Source organism: Knufia obscura, assembly GCF_036327395.1.
Source record: "Knufia obscura strain CCFEE 5817 isolate CBS 148926 chromosome Unknown scaffold_25, whole genome shotgun sequence".
Taxonomy (NCBI): Eukaryota; Fungi; Ascomycota; class Eurotiomycetes; order Chaetothyriales; family Trichomeriaceae; genus Knufia; species Knufia obscura.
In genome coordinates this window covers 21,780-38,722 of record NW_027042711.1, presented here as the reverse complement: position 1 = coordinate 38,722, position 16,943 = coordinate 21,780, and the positions used below count along the sequence as shown (strand labels likewise).

The window sequence follows — 16,943 nt, the reverse complement described above, 5'->3', positions numbered from 1 at the left end:
GCCAGACACACGATTTAGATGTTGCAAGCAAGACCATATGGCCAACCACCAGACAGCACAACTCAAAGAGTCCCACAGCTGGCAGCGAAACATATGACCCGAGCAAGAGGAGAACAAAAGCAGAAGAGAGTAGATGTATACTCATACAGGGCCACCGCGGACATCAACGCATCACACGCCAAAGCCGGAGCGCTTCCCATACTGCTTGCAACAGAGCCCCTCGTGAGCTGCGATCCTTCCCTACAATGCACTGGAGAGCTCTCCTCGCACTTGTCGGTCCTTCCCTGCTTTTCACCATTGTCGCCGACGTTGCAGTCATCAGACACTGTTAGACATACCTTTCTGCTTTCGTTTCCATTCATGCCACCAGCAATCGTGAAGATGCCGATCGGTTCCTCTGAATACAATACCTTCAGGACAACTCACCTCGAGGACAACCACAATCAGTCCACTCGCCAACACTGTGACACTTCAAGTGATTCAATGCCACACACAGATGATCCAATTCATGACCTGCCAGGACTGTTAACTGATGACTGAAATGCAGGAGGAAGGGGTGTAGGATTGCTTCCACTCCGAAATACGCCACCACTAATCCCCACACCATACCGGACACACAGTCAAGGACACAAAGCTTGAAGAGTCCATTCCCAGGTACAATACTTGCCACGAGGAGCCAACACCAAGATACTCCTTCAACAACAGCGACATATACCAACCCGCTTTGATCACGAACGACAGAGCCACGAACGCTGAGACGTGACGACAACAAAAGGGTTCTCACTTTCGAAGAGTGCGGCGCAGATTTCTCTGCGGTCGCGAAGGACGCCCTGAGAGTTGCGGATGGACAATGAGTGGTGGTTTGAGGTTCTCACCTCGTCCTACTTCAGTACGTTGGTGTACTAGTTGAACGCTGTCCCGAGTATTTCGCGTGTCAGGAAACCGGACTGGTTCGGGTCTAGCCCTAGCCTTCCCTGAAGACGGTCTGTAATCCTGATTTTGCGGACGATACTCTGAAGAACGATCAACAGCAGAGACGGTGCCTCCAACACTTTTCATCTCCACCCGTCTCCCATGGCTCACACTCTTTTTCGGTTTGAGCTTCTGCTGTTTGTTCGCCAGCTCATCGATGCTTTTTTGACGAACAGACCGGTGACGAGTCGGCAATGACTCCATTTGCGTCCGTTTCTCCCTGACATTGTCACGCTCATTGCGAGCGGAAGCACGTTGAGCTTGGGCTTTTTCAAATTTTCTGGTTGACTTGTGATTTGGTACTGACTCGGGGCGTCGTGATGACTTACCGCAGAGCTTCTGCAAGAGCCTACTGCAGAAACCCATCTTTTGTGAGTGTGATGGTTCACTGTGAGATTGAATTGTCTGGATGTGCAATATGGTATATGGTTACGTGGTGATTTTTGGTCACTGTTGGTCACATAGCATGAGAGCTCATGAAGGAAAAGGAAGAAGAAGTTGAGGGAGAGGAGGGCGGCTATAAGTACTGTCTGCGCTCAGCAGAGGCGGTTGCTAAGTCTGGTAGAGAATCGGGTTGAGCACGTTAGTTGAGCATATCGGTGAGTCAGAGAGCAGAGCATACGCAAGCATCGCTATAACTCGAAAATCAAAGTCGGCTATGGGCAGCAGAAGTTATGCAGAGATTGCAGATTCGGGCAAGGAGGACTGCCTCTTCGGGCTAATGCCAGACCCTGGGATGAGCGGGACGCATAGCTGACATTGTGGATTCCGCGGACCCAATCAACCACTGGCACCTGAGCGACAGTCACGAGTTTTGAGCATGTTTGTTCATGACTCAATCCCGCCCGGACTCTACCAGACTTCGCATTGAAAAAACCGGAGCATGTAAGTGGTCGCCAAGATTATTCCGCCAAAGTTTGGTCCTGTCCGTCTGGAAGCAAATCTCGGTACTTGCTCACTTCCTGCAAGATTAATGGTCGCGTCCTTACTGTTGACAGCAGAGACAGTCACGGCTGGTTGATCGTGACAGTACTTCACGGCCCGAGCAGGTTTTCCTGTTATGCCACACGCTTGAGCTGTCAGTGACCGCTGCGCTTCGCTACGCTCAGAGCCACGATTTCGGGTGGACTTCGGCCTAGCTTCCTGACACGCACGGAAGACCCTGTTGCATGCATGGTCAGATACGAGCATACAGGAACTCATCGTCACGAGCCAATACTATTATAAGTACTACTTTCATAAGGATAATACTCCGTAACTATCTGGGAAGCGCCAGAACAACCTATCATGCATCCCTCATCTCCATGCCTCATAAGGATGATAATAATCGCCTTGACCATCCACTCTCATTCTCACGCTCGCTCCATCACTCATCATTCCCCTTTTGTTTATGCTCGCGTCATCTCCCTAAGCTGCCACGGCCTTCTCCAGGTGGGTGCCCTCGCCCTGTACCGGATTGGTTGAATCCTCCATAGCAGCACTTGAGTGGCCAGTCGTGGTCTGGTGGTGGGACATGGGCATCTCAGCCTCTGACATAGGAGCCTCTGATGCTGTAGTGGTGGTCTGATCTTCTGCTGGCATCAAGTTCGTACCTAGTCCGCCAGCGTTTGAGTGGATGGGATCAAGGCTTGGGTGCCACGCCTGGAGCTCGCTTTCAGCTTCGTTCAGAATGTTTCTCGCTTCACCAGCGTTTGCAAATGGCTGTCGAACATCGCCAGGCACGACTGGGGTGTCGTCAAGAAGGTTCAGAAGCCGGCGACCGTATCTGGCGAGGATGATCTGTTTCTCGGCTCGTTCGATGGTGGCTGCGAAGTTCAGATCGTAGGCTTCCTTGAGCTTCTGGCGTGTCTGATACTTGTTAGCAGATGCAGCTGGGTCCGATAATTGGACATACAATGTTGGTAAGTTGGGCCTCTGCGACCAGGTTCTGAGCCTCAGCTCGGACGAGCTCCTGCTCAAGGGTCACTATCCTTGGGCTGGTTGGCTCCTTGTACTTCAGCTTTGCGATCTCGTCAGAGATCTTTGCCTTGTTGTCACGGCTAGGCTGAACACTGCTCTCAGTATTTCTGATCTGCTTCAGCACACTTCTGTAGTCTTCCAGGTTCTGCGCGTATAGGTCCTCTTGTTCACCAATCTCCGACATCAGCACACCGATCTTGTCAGACAAGTCAGAGATGGAGTCATCGTTGGTCGACTCGCCCCAGTCGGACAGCTGCGATGCGATCGAGACTCGCTCTCGGCCAGCGGTCTCGTAGGCGCTAATGGCATGGTTCTCGGTCTTGATAAGTTTGAAGAGCTTCTTGGACAGCTCCGACTCCCGCATGCCACGGAAAGTGCTCATAGAGAAGGTGTGCTTTGGCGCCTCCTTGTTGGCATCCTTGCGGCCCTTGCCTCGTATCGACAATGCTCGATTCATGTTGATCGCCGACAGTTGGTGGGTCTATATGGGGTACGGCAGGGTGGTTCAAGAACGAAACCAGTTTCAGATGCGTTTACAGGTATTGCGCGCCTGGAACAAGTAGTATTATGTTGATATTGGGTGCAGCACGCAGGAACAGCTCAAAAGATCCAGGAAATTATCCTGGCGGAAGCTGTGGAAGGAATATGAGAACTGCAGCACTGACTGAGTTTCGAGAACGCCATCTTTCGTACCGCTACGTCATCGCCAGACAATGAACCCCTCTGCCCTCCCCGTGCCTCCCGAGTCCAAGAAAAAGAAGTCGGGTGGAAGCACATGTCAACATGTAATTCGTGCATTGTGCTACAAGAAATTGTCAAGAAAGAGTCGTGTACCCATCTGCAAACGTCCAAGCCGCCAGTTAACAAAATCAACCAAACATGTTCTCATCATTCATAAGTTTCCAGATTTCCCAAAACAAAGCCGTCCCGTAGCTGCTCATCCAGAAGAAATGTTCCCGATCCAAGCAAACCAAAAAGCCTTCAAGATATCGCGGAATAGTCCTCCTCGTCCACGCACTGCAACCCGAGTGTTCAAAATCCCAAAATAAGTCAAAGTATTTATCATCAGAAATCTGCAGAGCAGCGTGGATCGCGGCCGCCCACCTAGAAGAGTCGTTTCGAAAGGTTGTCGTTCCAATCATGAATGGTAATGCCGGCTGACCCGTTGCTCTTCCATCACAGTCCTGCTGCTTCGTCGAGGATCATCATAGTGTGAGTATCTGTGAGCATCATGGCTGTATCTTGAACGGCTGACTGAGCGCTCTCGCGCGTGACGAGATCTGGTTCTTGCGGGCTGCTGGACATAGATCCTTTCATGATCGTAGCTTGGTCTAGGCCGGACCCGTGTCTTGATGATCACAGCCTCATCTCTGTCTCTGCTTGAGCCGAAGCACATGTTGGTGGTAATTGATGATCACAATCGTCGAACCGCGGTATATGAGTGAGCTCGAGTTGAAGGACTTTGAGGCGAAGAAGTATAAGAAGGATGCTATTCGATCTTCAGCCGAACGAGTACTTCCAGAGCATATATCAAGCAAGACGTTCACTCCTGTCCACTTCGTCCCCTGGCTCTGTAGGTGACGACTTTCCTGCTTACGCCAGGTCCACTATATCTTGGAGTACGTCATGCTCCAGGATCTCGAAAAGCGAACGAGCCGAGAAGCAAGCGAGGCTGCTTCCTTTCGCCTGCGCCCGTCGTGCCTCATCTTCACAAGTTGGAGCCGGGCCATAACAGGTACAAAGCCGTCTGATTTGGTCAGGGACATCTGGCAGCTGCGTGGTGTGATCGTGCCCATCTCAATCTGGGTCAAAACACACGTGCGTCGTTTCATGCTGATCGTGTACAGATTTCGAAGCATGATCGTCATATCTGGGGTTGCTGCCGATCCTCCATGACTCGCATCTCTTCCCCTCAAAGACTATCATGATGCGGAAATGAGCAATACTGCGATGATGTTCTGCTACCGTGATTGTTCACGGCGTGCTTCCTGCCGTTATCGCTATCATCCTGTCGCACCTGCCTGACGCGAGAAAGCTAACATGACAGATCAAACTTCTCCCTTCCTCACTTTGCCTATCGAAATTCGCGAAATCATCTATAGCCTACTCTTCGGCTCTACCAGTGAGATCAAAATCGAGGCTGCGCCAGCCCGTGAATATGAGTATTCTATAACCCACAACACTGATAGCACAACATGGTCAGCCGACTTCGAATCATGGGCCACCACGAAGCATCCTCTGTCCGCTCAAGTCCTCCGGATCTCTAGGCAAGTCCACGACGAAGCCGTGCCGTTTCTCTACTCACATCGAACGTTCAACCTGTCACCTCGCGAATCGCTCAAGCTCATGCTTCACAACATTGGTCCTGCCCACTTCGAGTACATCCGCCACATAATCATTGGTTGGGAAACCATGGAAGATCTCTCACGTGCGTTGAACAAAGATGAGTACGGAACTGGTACCGCTGGGTTGAAGAGCATGCAATTGTGCACCTGGCGCATACGGCATATGCAAGGGATCAGCAATAGCTGGCGAAGCGTCAGAGGTCATGAGAGAACAATGTGTCAAGCCGCTGCAGATATCATCGAGAAGCACGCGCAATTGCGGATCGTGGCAGAAACGGAATTCCAGAGAGCTGACAAAACTCCCTGGAGGACTCCAGCCAATCGCAAAGTAAAGTGGAGGTTCATCACGAGCGAGTCGGAGCTGCAGGGAGACGAGATTGCGATCGATATCAAGGGAGATCTGAAGCGTCTGAGAGCGACGAAGGATGAAGCAAGCGATGGTGGCTTCTCTCTACCCATGATTGACCCGTTATGAAAGTTGAAGCGTTGGAACATCCCAGAGTTCATCTTGCCTTAATGGTCTCATTGACCGGCTCCTGATTGAGACCAACTCTGCGTTGTGGCGATGGGGCAGGGCAAGCCCGGACTGGTCCTGCTAGGTCAAAGGCCACTGTACAGAGGTGGCAGTATACCTGCACCACCACGCATTTGTCATGCTTTACCAACTGCCGCAGGATTGATACATGTTCTTGTTAGAGACGCAAGCTGATTGAATCCCCGCCTAGAGGTGTTGTCAGGACACATTTTCGTCACGGCCCCGTAACATCAGGATTGCTTGACACCGGAGGACCACTATGGGCTACGCCAATGCATCACCTAGCAGCTCCCGTGCAAGACGGTTAATCGGAGAGAAACTGATCGAATAGACCTGCAGCCGAAGCTGCTTGACCGGCGCCTGTGCTCCCGTTTGGTGGTCCCGCGCAAGTGGTTGGGTCCAACGTGGCCTCGGTGAGTCCGGAGCAGCACTTGAAATCTGTTCGTGGACTGACCTCGAATAGTACCACGGTATTATTTCATTTGGCCATGTCAGGCTGCACACAAGAAAGTGGCTGGCTGTTCGTCACCCACTCTCGCTTGAAGTGACTGCAACGGTCCCAATATCATCTAGCGCACAATTGTCCGTCGATCGCCCCGCTTTACGCCATCTAACGAAAGGTGCAAGGAATTTGTTGGGATCAATTGTCGATAGCAGAGACTCGCTGAACATATTGCTGGTCTTTTTGTCTGAAAGGTCGAGATGGCAGGCTGAGCATCATTTCAGGTTGTCGAGGTATAGGCACTTGCGCATGCCCATCAGCTGAAGCCAATCGTCTGGAAGGGACAGTGGACGCACAGCCCTTGGATACGCTGATGCTTCAAAAGCGATCAACATCGAGAAACATGTGCAGAGGACATGCAAGACGCGGATACATTTTCGGGAGCCACACGCATGAAATATGCCGCCCAAGTGAGCCGACGCAGATTCATTGATGACTCTAAGGTCCACAGATCGCGGATGAAAGCTCACCACCGAGTTGATGCGCACACCTTGTTCTGCACACCACCCTCACGGCCATGATGACCCTAAAGAAGATGCTTTTTCCAACAAGACCATGTTACAGCGGACTGCGCCCAATAGCGCGCCGTTTCTCGAGGCAAGACGCCGCAGGTCGATCTTTTGCTACAGTTCGAGCCCGCAACCGTATCGGAGGCTTCGTGGTGCATCTCGGCATAATCGCAGGCGCAATTGGGTTGTCAATCGGACTCCAACAAGCGATTGATCTCTTGCTAGAGCCTGGCTTGTTCGTACGGACGAAACGGCCATCGACAGCTCTTATCCCAATGATAGGAAAGGACGTTGTCCAAGAATCACAACTCACGCACAAAGTACATAGTAGCGCCGCTGTCACGGTTCACGATTCTGCATGGCCTCCACTGACCAGTCCAGATCACATACGTCTATTTCAAATTCACCGCCGAGAAGCTGATGCTGAGCTTGAGATTGAATTCAGTCAACATACAATGGCGCAACTTCCTCCTTACGAGGCCATTTCTTATTGCTGGACCACTTCGCAGGGCCAAAAGACGATTGAGTGCAACAGCGCCCCATTAGTCATCACCGAGAGTCTATACAATGCTTTGATAGCACGAGCTGACCTAGGAAACGTAGGGTATCTATGGGCTGACACGATCTGCATCAGCCAGACGGACGTGCAGGAAAAGAATGCGCAGGTGCGCGAGATCGGGCGAATATTCTCGTCGGCATCACACGTATGGATATTCGCTGGCGGACTGAACGACGTTTTGTCCGGTCCTACAGGTCGATTATTGCGATTTCATGCTGATAAGATGGATCACCCATTAGCCCGTCGTCTCCAGCAGCTTGCTTTCTTTGACTTACCCTACTTCGAACGGCTGTGGGTTGTCCAGGAGATCTGCAACGCTCGCAGTGTTAGCTTCATATACGAAGGCCAGTCGGTGCCGTGGGAAGCAGTGTCGACAATAGCAGCCGAGCTTCGAAGGCGGTTCGATCGGTCGGGTATCATAGGGTGCAGGACTGCTCAGCACGTCGACAACGTATGCCAGATTGAAGAACTCCATCATCGATTACACACCAACAACGATCTCAACATCGGCAGTGAGAGCGACCTGGAAGCGTTTGGGGAGGGTCAGACGGACAACAGGGCACGGCTCGACATCGTCGACCTGGTCAGCAATACTTCGCGTTTCAAGACAGGCGATCCCCGCGACAGGATATTTGCTTTGGTAGGCCTTGCTGGTGACCTGCAAGAGGGCGACTGGGAGCTCCTCCCCGACTATGCAGCAAGCACAGAAGAAGTCTACAGAAGATTCGCGTTGTGGACGTTGGCTCGGAAGAAAGACTTGCGGCTTTTGTCTTTGTCATCATGTGAGCATCGCCCCGACGATTCGAAGGTCGTGTCTTGGGTACCAGACCTCTCGCATTCTGGTCGAGCGACCGCACCATCTCTGCTTGCTGTGCCTGATGACTCTTTGCTTCCAGACACGCGATACCAAGGATTACTGCACCATTGCCACCCTCATCAATGCTATGCAGACGGGGTTTTACGCCCTTTGTGCCTCACGACCCATTTCACGGACAAATGGTTTGGCAGAGCAGGCACAAGGCTGATTGGTCAGACTGTCTCTCTCGCCAACGACAATAGTTTGCTACAGCTTCGGGGCGCAGTGATCGACGAAGTTGCAAGGACGGGTGATGTCTCGCCTTTTGGTGTGAACGAGCCAGATCATTGTTTGGTATCAATGATCGGGTCCGAACCGCAACGCTGGCCCCAAAAGCTTGCAGAAAATCTTTGCACAGCTCTGGATACAGAGCTCCACAAAGTCACCACGTGGCTAGAACAATGCATGCAGCTCGCTGCAAGTGTTGACGGCAAACAGCTTGATGGACACAAAACCAGCCTTAGTGAAGCTAAAATTGAATCTTTCTGGCTAACACTAACCTGCAATCGACTGATTAATGGCTACTGGGCTCGAGGCCATCGAGATGGATTGCTTCGGAGCAAAGGGAAGCCCACATCACAGCATGATATCATCGCCGAGCTGACGCTTCGCTTCAGGGGGAGGCTCCCGCCGATTGACCTTCAACAACCATGTTTTACGCCCGCTGGACACCGAGCCGGAATGCAGTTGACATTTCGCGAGCAATTGTACAAACATTTGACTGGTGGCCAGATGATAGTCGCGGAACGCGAACATATTCTTGAACAGATTCTTCCGGCGGAGGCGCGAACATTTGTGAGATTCATACTACCAGCTATGGCACGATGGTTCAGAGGCCGAAGATTCTGCGTTACTTCAGGGAACCGATATGCAGCTGTTCCTGCTGGCACACAACCAGGTGATGTCATTTGTGTTTTTCTTGGGGCCACAGTGCCTTACGTACTGCGGCCTCAGACTGACGGTTCGTTGTCCTTGGTTGGTGAATGCTACGTCCATGGTGTTATGAACGGGGGCGCCATATATGGCGAAGACCGCGATCAGCCCTTCCAGTTTGCCGAACGTGTACAGTGGCAGCCGAGAACGACCTTGTCGATTCGTTGAGGTGCATAACCACCAGAGATGTTCATCTGGTCTTGTCGGCCTACTAATCAGGTGCCTCAAAACCAAGGTCTCGACCCGCGATGTTGAGGCACTATTTGCTCGCACTGTGGTCCACTTGTCGGGCATGTTTCCTGGTTGTTCCTGACATACTCTGAGCAATGCCTGCTGTTAGAGACTCACGTTCGAAACCGTGACTGGGTATGTTTGGTAGGTAGCAGAGCTTCCATTCCACATCAAGCCTGACCATGGGGTATGTGCATGTTTCTGCAGGCGCACCGTTGGTCCATGTTCGGCATTTGCTCTCTATCTGTAGCGGATTCGGTCTAGCTGGCGTAGTGTGCAGTCGATATCAAGAGCGACCTGAAGCGTCCAGGGGCCATGAAGGATGAAGCGAGCGACATTGGCTTTTCCTTGGGTATGGTCGATCCATTCTGAGCTTCTCTGTCTGCACGACCAGCATACTCCGATGCCGAAATACACCTGAACCCTTACCCGAAGTGCTACACCCAGTTCGCCTGCTGACTCACCTCAGCTACTCTAGCATGACGGCATCATCCTCCGGCGCAACGGACGACGCAGAATTAAGTTTGAGCCAGAAAGCTTAACGAGCTTGTCCGACCTTATTCTGCCCGATTCAGCATCAACCCTCCCCCAGAGCGTTTTGATCTTCAGGTGCCCTTCCGCTTTCTGCAGCTCAGCTTCGAGCTTCGTGCGCAAGTAGCTGTGGATGACGAATGATGTCCGCAGCAGCGACATGAAGCTATGTAACGCTCAGTGATATATGGTATCTGTGTCTCCAGCTCTTTTGTTCGTCTCTTCGTCCCATTTCATGTTTGCATAATAAGCTTTACGTGAGCAACGATACATCAAACAATATGCTACCATCTATCACCTTCACCAGCCTCACCCTCCTCGCAGGCACAGCTCATTCCCTCGCTTTGGCCAACGCCCCACCCTCTTCCTCCTGGCAGAATGCCTGTCCCGCCGCAGTCGATGGCCTCATCTCCGGTACCGAAATCAACATCCTAGCTCAACAAGGCGAACGCAACGCGACAGAAGCCCTTCAGGCAATCGAAGCCAAGAACCCTGTGGACATGACTGCATTCGCGGCAGGCAAGGCGGTCCTGGTCAACGACGTTATGTTCGGTATGACGATTCGTCGGTATAATCAGCTTATTGCACCTGCCGGGAATGCAGCATTGGCCGGCCTCGCTACTGTATGTATTACCATCGAAATATGGTCTGTGACCTACGGAGGTCAACAGCTAACGATGTTAGTACGCCGCGGCACAATCCACTGAACTCGCGCTCGCGCAGAGCCTGAACGGAGTTCCTTCGCACGATTCGTCGATCCTCGCTATGCTGGTCACGGATGTAACGAATGGCATAACGCTGAATCAGAACAACACGGAATTGGTAGGTTATTCCTCGTTCGTTCAACGTGTACGTCAAGCCCCGACTGACCATCTATCCTAGGCCGCAGATGGTTGCTACTCGCCGTTGCTGCAATATCTGCCCGCTGTTGTAGCGGACTCGGTTTAGCTGATCTGGTATGCCGTTGTTCGAGTCAGACCCCTTCCCTAGTTGTACGAGCCATTGCAAGAATGTGGATCCATTTCATCTCATGCCAATTCCTTCGCACTTGATCTCAAATAATGATGGGTACCACATCACCCCACGCTCGAATCCCGCCTAACCTACGCACTCCACCCACCCCTCTCCCTCATCCCCCGTCCAAACCTCCAAATCAACACCGCCGCCGGCCCCGCAACACAAACCATCAGAATCCCCAGCAACGTATTCCCCCACCCATGCCCCAAAGCACCATCACCATCCCCATACATACTCGGCGCAAACAATGGGAACCCAAACGCTGTCATACTCTTCAAGAACTGACTTGCCGCCGATGCACTCCCCACATGCAACGGGTAAGCATCGATCATATACGCCGTGATCGCTACCCCGCTGATTGTCATGCCGATATTAAGTATGCAAGCACCGAGGTCAACGACGGCCCAGTGGGTATGCGACTCCGCCGCCCAGCCATAGATTAACATCCCGATGGGCCCGAGTACCGCCCCCGGAATCATGACCAGGATCCGCTGTTCCGGAGACGGTGTCTGGTCACGGGCCTTCCGCCGCCGGTAGAGAATATCCATTGCTCGCCCGCCAATCTGCGCGCCTGCGATCTCACCAGCCGTCATGGCTAGATAGTGCAGCCCGCTGATGGAGATGCGCTCGTGGTACTGGCTTGTGTAGAGGTCTGAGAAGGTGGAGAGGACAAGATACAAAATTCCGTAGTTGGAGGCGGAGAGGCAGGCTTGGATTTGGATTATGGGTTCGGAAAGGAGCATGCGGAGGGGACGGGTGAGGTTGTGGAGGAGGGATAGTTGTGCTTCAGATGGTGCTGACAGTGTTGTGGCAGGTTCTGGGTGGCCTTCGTCGTTGGAAGACTGAGATTGCTTGTCGAGTTTACGTTGACGCTTCCGCTGTCTGACAGGGGCATATGTCTCGTCGAAGATAAATAATGACACCACGATCATCACTGCTTGTAAAGCCGACGTGGACCAAAACATCCAGCGCCAGCTCGTGTACTCTGTGATGAACCCACCGACGATGGGACCAACCGCAGCCCCTAGGAGTGGTACCAACGAGTAGATACCAAGTGAGATCCCGCGCTGCTCTGGTCGCCACACATCGCCTAGCACCCCATTGGCGAGTACATATATTGCGCTCGCGCCCAGTCCCGCCAGGAGTCGGGATGCGATCAGGACGCCTTTATTGTTAGCAAATCCACATACTAGGTTCCAGACGAGAAACCAGATATTGGTGGTATGGAGGACAGGGCGCCGACCGTAGATCTCGGAGAGGGGAGCTATGAGGAGGGGTCCGAATGCTGTGGCGAGGAGGTAAACGGACAGAGCCATAACTGCTTCAGTCTTGTTCATGTTGAGGTCTGAGGCGATGGTTGAGAGGGCTGGCGCCTATTGGTGTTAGGTAGGTAGAGGTGCTGTGGATCTATTCCGGACTCACCATGATCGTCGACACCATGATTCGATTCAACCCTGTCGCTGACAGCACGCCTGTCATCATCCACTTTCGAGGCTGCGGTCAGTCGAGTGGGTTGTCGACATCGACTGGTTGAAGAACGGTGTTGTTGTATGGGTCATGTTGACCAACTGCAGTGGCAGTCTTGAGATCTTCTCCTTTACAGCCTGATTTCAGGTCTCCTTGCTCACCTGCGCCTGCCATAGTCTGCCAAGGTATGCCAAGACACGTTCTTCGTGAAGCAAAAGAAATGTTTCTTGAAGGAGGCAGACGATATTGCTGATTTTATATGATCTCGTAACTATATCGTAGTACTGATCTCGAATGCGTTCGCAACCAGGACATCGCATTGAGCCTACGCTTGGAGAGTACAGCCCATGGCGGCGCTGACAGATCAGCCTGTTAATCAGATAAGATAAATGGCGCGAATCGTTCCCTATCGCGGTATGATCGCCAGTGCCGCACCGCTGTGATTGGCCTGGGCGTAAAGTAGCTGTGCTCACCAGGCAGCATCAGGATTCAATGAGGTGCTAGTATGACTTCGGAAGCGATGCCGGCTCACTGTACCAGATTAAGCACTCTTCTAGGGTATCAAATGCGGCACGGTATCTTTGTTGGGCCTTAGCACCTCATTGAATTCCGACGCTCCCTGGTGCGCTGGACACCACGAAATTGCCCACCCAGGAACGACCGTAGATGAGCACTGAAGGGGGACTCCAGATGGTGCCATGGATGCTGCAGCTTGTTCGCATTGTGTCGCATATAGCAGAGTGTGTAGGCTTAGAAGCCTGGGCTGTGTAGCGATCGCTGTACGCCAACCATAGTCAAACAATACGCGACAATAGTGAAGCCTGCGTAAAAGGTAGAACTGTCAAACTATCTCCTTCCGCCCGCCAAGGCAGCATTTTTCACCCTGAAAGAGCGAATTCACTTTCCAGTTCTCGACAACGTCCCGGGCTGAAGGTCGCCACTCCTAACACCTAGCTAACATAGAGTAGAAACTCGCTCCCAAGATTGAGTCAATCGATGAGCCATATCTATGTGTTCGAAAGAGCATAAACCGATGCCAATCCTCACACGGCGAAAGGCGGATGGGCTTTCATCCGCGCACAGAATCGAAGTCTTGCTGCACTCGAATGAGGCTCGGCTCGCCCTAGCAGAACTCCGACAAAGCGATCGTCGGGGTTCGGCGGGCTGATGAAATCGGGTGTGTGACTGGCACCAATAGCCTATCGAGATCGTTGCGTTCGTGTCATGTTGAAATCATAATACTCATAGCTTGATCTCAAGCCGTCCAAGCTCTGTCCGAGTCATCTCTCTCCCCTCCCCACCCCATGCCCCGTCCTCGTCCTCGTCCTCCCCAACGGCGTCAACTCCTCATCATTCGCATCCCCAAAATGCTTCTTGTAATATTCTCCCTCCTCCTCTTTCAATCCATATCTCGTCGGATCTCTCTTTTCCAAAAACGCCTTAACCCTCCCACTACTATCAAGCTGATGGTCATCAAACTGATTCGCAGCCCTCTGCGTCATAAACCGGCTTGTCTCCTGTGTGTACGCAAGCTGTTGTTCAGCCATGTTGCCTGTAAGTGTATTCGCCCTCGTCGCCTGCAGAACACCAGACAGGATCGCAGCAATGATGACGAACGTCGCAAAGGCATTAGGACTGACGTATGTGCCTGCGTATGCCTGTCCCTGTTTTTGTGGGCCAGTGTTGGCGTTGTTCCGTCTGTACCATCTTTCCCAGTCTTCCCAAGTAGCGTTTCCGAAGGGGCTGTTATCGAAGCCCGCGCCCTGGCCGTATTTCTGACCGGTTGTGGAGGAGTAGCCGCGGGAGTGTCTTGTTGCGGAGTGTTGGCGGGCGCCCCAGCCTGCGCCGTAGGCATCGTAGGCGTTGCGTTTAGAGGGGTCGGAGAGGATTTCGTGGGCGAGAACTATTAGGCGGTACTGTAGGCTCTTGTGTCAGCGTGTTCCCTACAGTGATGCTAGGTCCAGATGTAGTGCATACTCTTTCGAGCCGTTCCGGTTGGCTCAAGCCCTCACAGCTGACACCGTTCCGATCTGGATGATAGATCTTGACGAGCTCGTAGTACTTTATCTTTGTATGTTTCCCATATGCACCGGTTTTGTGCATATCAAAGATCTCGTAGGGTGAGGGCACGAACGGGTTGTTATCGTAAGCTGAGGACTTGCGGCATGGCCAATTCATGTTATCCCGAAAGTCCATGCGACCAGTATCTCGGACGGTAGCATAGCTCCTGGCTGAAGTCCACGTCGACGATTCGGTGACCCTCCGTCTCTTGTTTGAGGGATGGGGTTGTGGTCTTGCTCGTTGTGCTGGTAAACTCTGTGGTGACGTACTCGATATGCGTGACTGCGGCGAGCAATAGCAGCATTGCTGGAGGCCGTTGTAGGCTGATGCGAGGTATGTTTTCTTCAGCATGACGGCGGTAACTTTTGACCCATCATAAGGAGCACCAACAGCGATAGTGAGGTGTAGAGCAGTTCTTCATGATGAGCACGAGGTATGTTCCGAGGTCGCGTGGGGCGAACTATCGATTGCCGTTGGCACATGCAAAAGAAGGTTCCGAGATCTCTTGGCTCATGCGCCAATCGCGTGGTAGGCATCGGCTAGGACGGATTTGGGTGAAGACATGCAGGTTGAGGCAGGTGAAGGAGTATGAGCACATTTTGCTCTTTGAGCAACGGGCGTGGTGATATGTCAAGTGCTTATGGTGACTTGCTCACACGCCGAGAAGATAGGTGAATCGGTGTGAACGGGCAGGAACGATCCCGCAGTTTGTGTGCCCAACTTGAACCACATGAAGATGATTTAAGCTCAATCTGATAACACATTCTCTATGCAACGTATACCGACCGGCAACCGGCTACGGTCATCCCCCCTCTATCAAAAGTTCGTATGCAAAGACCACCTCGTTGCCTGCTATGCTAATAACACATGTCATCTTGCTTGCTCTGCTGTTGTCGAAAGCTTGTCCATCTTGTTTATATCCTTGCAAATCCCCGTCCTTCTCCATGATCTCATGTTTCTCTGTAAACACACCACCCTGTCTCAGCCCCGTACCAGCTCTTCGCGAGCGCAGCGCCCATGTCCGTGGGTTGGCTGAATGCCACTTCTTCCTTCTCAATATCCAATCCATAAATAAATTGAGTCATAACACAATCAAGCAAGTTGTTCGCAATGCCCTTCTTCCGGAAGGTTCGGGATGTCCATATTCTTGATACGCCCACTACCACATTTGTGAGATCGTTCTCGAGCTGCAAATCTGCCGAAGAGGGAAAATGAGGTTGTGGTGCCGAAGAAAATGTCGGTGTGAGAGGTGCTGGATCTTCTCTGTTTAGGATTGTATCCTTCTCTTGCTGTGAATCCTCTCTAGACAATTGTGGGAGATTTGCAGATCGAACCTTGTATGCCTTCGAGATTCGTTCCGAGAGACACACTGCCACGCATTTGCCGTTGATAACGTGCAAGAAAACCTTGTAGCAGTCGACCTTCTTAGAATCCTCTGCTTCTCCTTCCAGTGTCTTCTGACCCCATAACTCAACCTCTGGTATTTCCACGCTTCCTAGCTCTTTGTTGACGACCTCAAGCACCTTCTGTACCGTGCGCCTAGCAGGCAAAGAGATCTTCCTGTCCACAACGACCACACTTCCCGGAATGTTCGGCGCCTCATAACACCATTTCATCGCCGACTTCATGAACGCTTTGTCCAGCTCGATACCGTCTCTGTGGCGGTTATGATACATATTATGCAGTTTCGTGTCCTCCGCCACTGATGGTGTGTATGACATTTGGCATTGCGCACAAGTGATAGGTGTATTTGTTTGTCCAAAATCGAGCACCGTCTGGGTCATCAACTTCGGCTGGGTTGGTGTTGCTCGTACAGGTGCCTGAACAGGTTGGAAGTCGTATGTCGGCTGCTCAGATGGCGCGTACGTGCGTGAACTCGAGTTCATGATCTCTGCAAGTGGCTCCAATCCATCGCGCCTTCCGACATCGTCATCTTCACGCTTTCGCTTCGCATTCTTTAACTTCTCTTTCTCTTTCTGCTTCTTCTTTTCCAGTGCTGAGAATGTTGGCTTGCGCTGCTTGATGGCAGGTGGAGTGATCTCAAGCATTGGTGGCGGTGATGATGGCGGCGTCAACGTGACGGGCTCCGGTGCTTCGTGCTCGTAAGAAAAGACTGTACTGTTCTTTCGCGACGGCGAAGAAGACATGGCCGCGACGCTCGTCTCTCTTATGGCGCGTTCCAGATTGTCTTCGGGTACGATGCGTAGGGTGTTCTCGTTTGTTATCGGTCGCGACACGCGTCGTGGTGAGTCGACTTTCTGCCTTTTGGGCGCATGGTACTCATCGCCATCCCATGCGCGACGAACATTTCGGTTGTATGTACGCATGAAGAAACCCCTGCTACGCGTTAGCTTGCCCTTGCATCGCGATGCATGCTGACGACTCACCCTTTCTGGCTGTTGGTGACAGTATACGGATAGAATGCTGGCATATTGCGCGTCCCAAGGCTTCGATAACGATATTGCA

General features: G+C 52.2%; 7 protein-coding genes across 7 annotated transcripts; 3 read left to right on the top strand and 4 right to left on the bottom strand.

Moving 5' to 3' along the window:
• Positions 1-2,379: 2,379 nt before the first annotated feature.
• PMZ80_011104 (uncharacterized protein) lies at positions 2,380-3,388 on the bottom strand (the record flags this gene model as incomplete). Its single annotated transcript, XM_064879492.1, has 2 exons — positions 2,380-2,820; positions 2,867-3,388. The coding sequence occupies 2 exons, from the start codon at positions 3,386-3,388 to the stop codon at positions 2,380-2,382; spliced, it is 963 nt and encodes a 320-aa protein (XP_064724729.1).
• Positions 3,389-4,971: 1,583 nt separating this feature from the next.
• Positions 4,972-5,751, top strand: PMZ80_011103 (uncharacterized protein; the record flags this gene model as incomplete). Its single annotated transcript, XM_064879491.1, has 1 exon — positions 4,972-5,751. The coding sequence occupies one exon, from the start codon at positions 4,972-4,974 to the stop codon at positions 5,749-5,751; it is 780 nt and encodes a 259-aa protein (XP_064724728.1).
• A 1,526-nt stretch (positions 5,752-7,277) lies between these two features.
• On the top strand, positions 7,278-9,338 carry PMZ80_011102 (uncharacterized protein; the record flags this gene model as incomplete). Its single annotated transcript, XM_064879490.1, has 1 exon — positions 7,278-9,338. The coding sequence occupies one exon, from the start codon at positions 7,278-7,280 to the stop codon at positions 9,336-9,338; it is 2,061 nt and encodes a 686-aa protein (XP_064724727.1).
• Positions 9,339-10,213: 875 nt separating this feature from the next.
• On the top strand, positions 10,214-10,880 carry PMZ80_011101 (uncharacterized protein; the record flags this gene model as incomplete). Its single annotated transcript, XM_064879489.1, has 3 exons — positions 10,214-10,555; positions 10,617-10,754; positions 10,815-10,880. 3 exons carry the CDS (start codon positions 10,214-10,216, stop codon positions 10,878-10,880), a joined length of 546 nt encoding a protein of 181 aa, XP_064724726.1.
• Positions 10,881-11,035: 155 nt separating this feature from the next.
• PMZ80_011100 (uncharacterized protein) lies at positions 11,036-12,374 on the bottom strand (the record flags this gene model as incomplete). Its single annotated transcript, XM_064879488.1, has 2 exons — positions 11,036-12,322; positions 12,372-12,374. The coding sequence occupies 2 exons, from the start codon at positions 12,372-12,374 to the stop codon at positions 11,036-11,038; spliced, it is 1,290 nt and encodes a 429-aa protein (XP_064724725.1).
• A 1,322-nt stretch (positions 12,375-13,696) lies between these two features.
• On the bottom strand, positions 13,697-14,828 carry JID1 (J domain-containing protein 1; the record flags this gene model as incomplete). Its single annotated transcript, XM_064879487.1, has 2 exons — positions 13,697-14,332; positions 14,394-14,828. 2 exons carry the CDS (start codon positions 14,826-14,828, stop codon positions 13,697-13,699), a joined length of 1,071 nt encoding a protein of 356 aa, XP_064724724.1.
• Positions 14,829-15,427: 599 nt separating this feature from the next.
• PMZ80_011098 (uncharacterized protein) lies at positions 15,428-16,908 on the bottom strand (the record flags this gene model as incomplete). The annotated part of the gene is made up of 2 exons (XM_064879486.1): positions 15,428-16,814; positions 16,865-16,908. 2 exons carry the CDS (start codon positions 16,906-16,908, stop codon positions 15,428-15,430), a joined length of 1,431 nt encoding a protein of 476 aa, XP_064724723.1.
• Between the last annotated feature and the right edge of the window lie 35 nt (positions 16,909-16,943).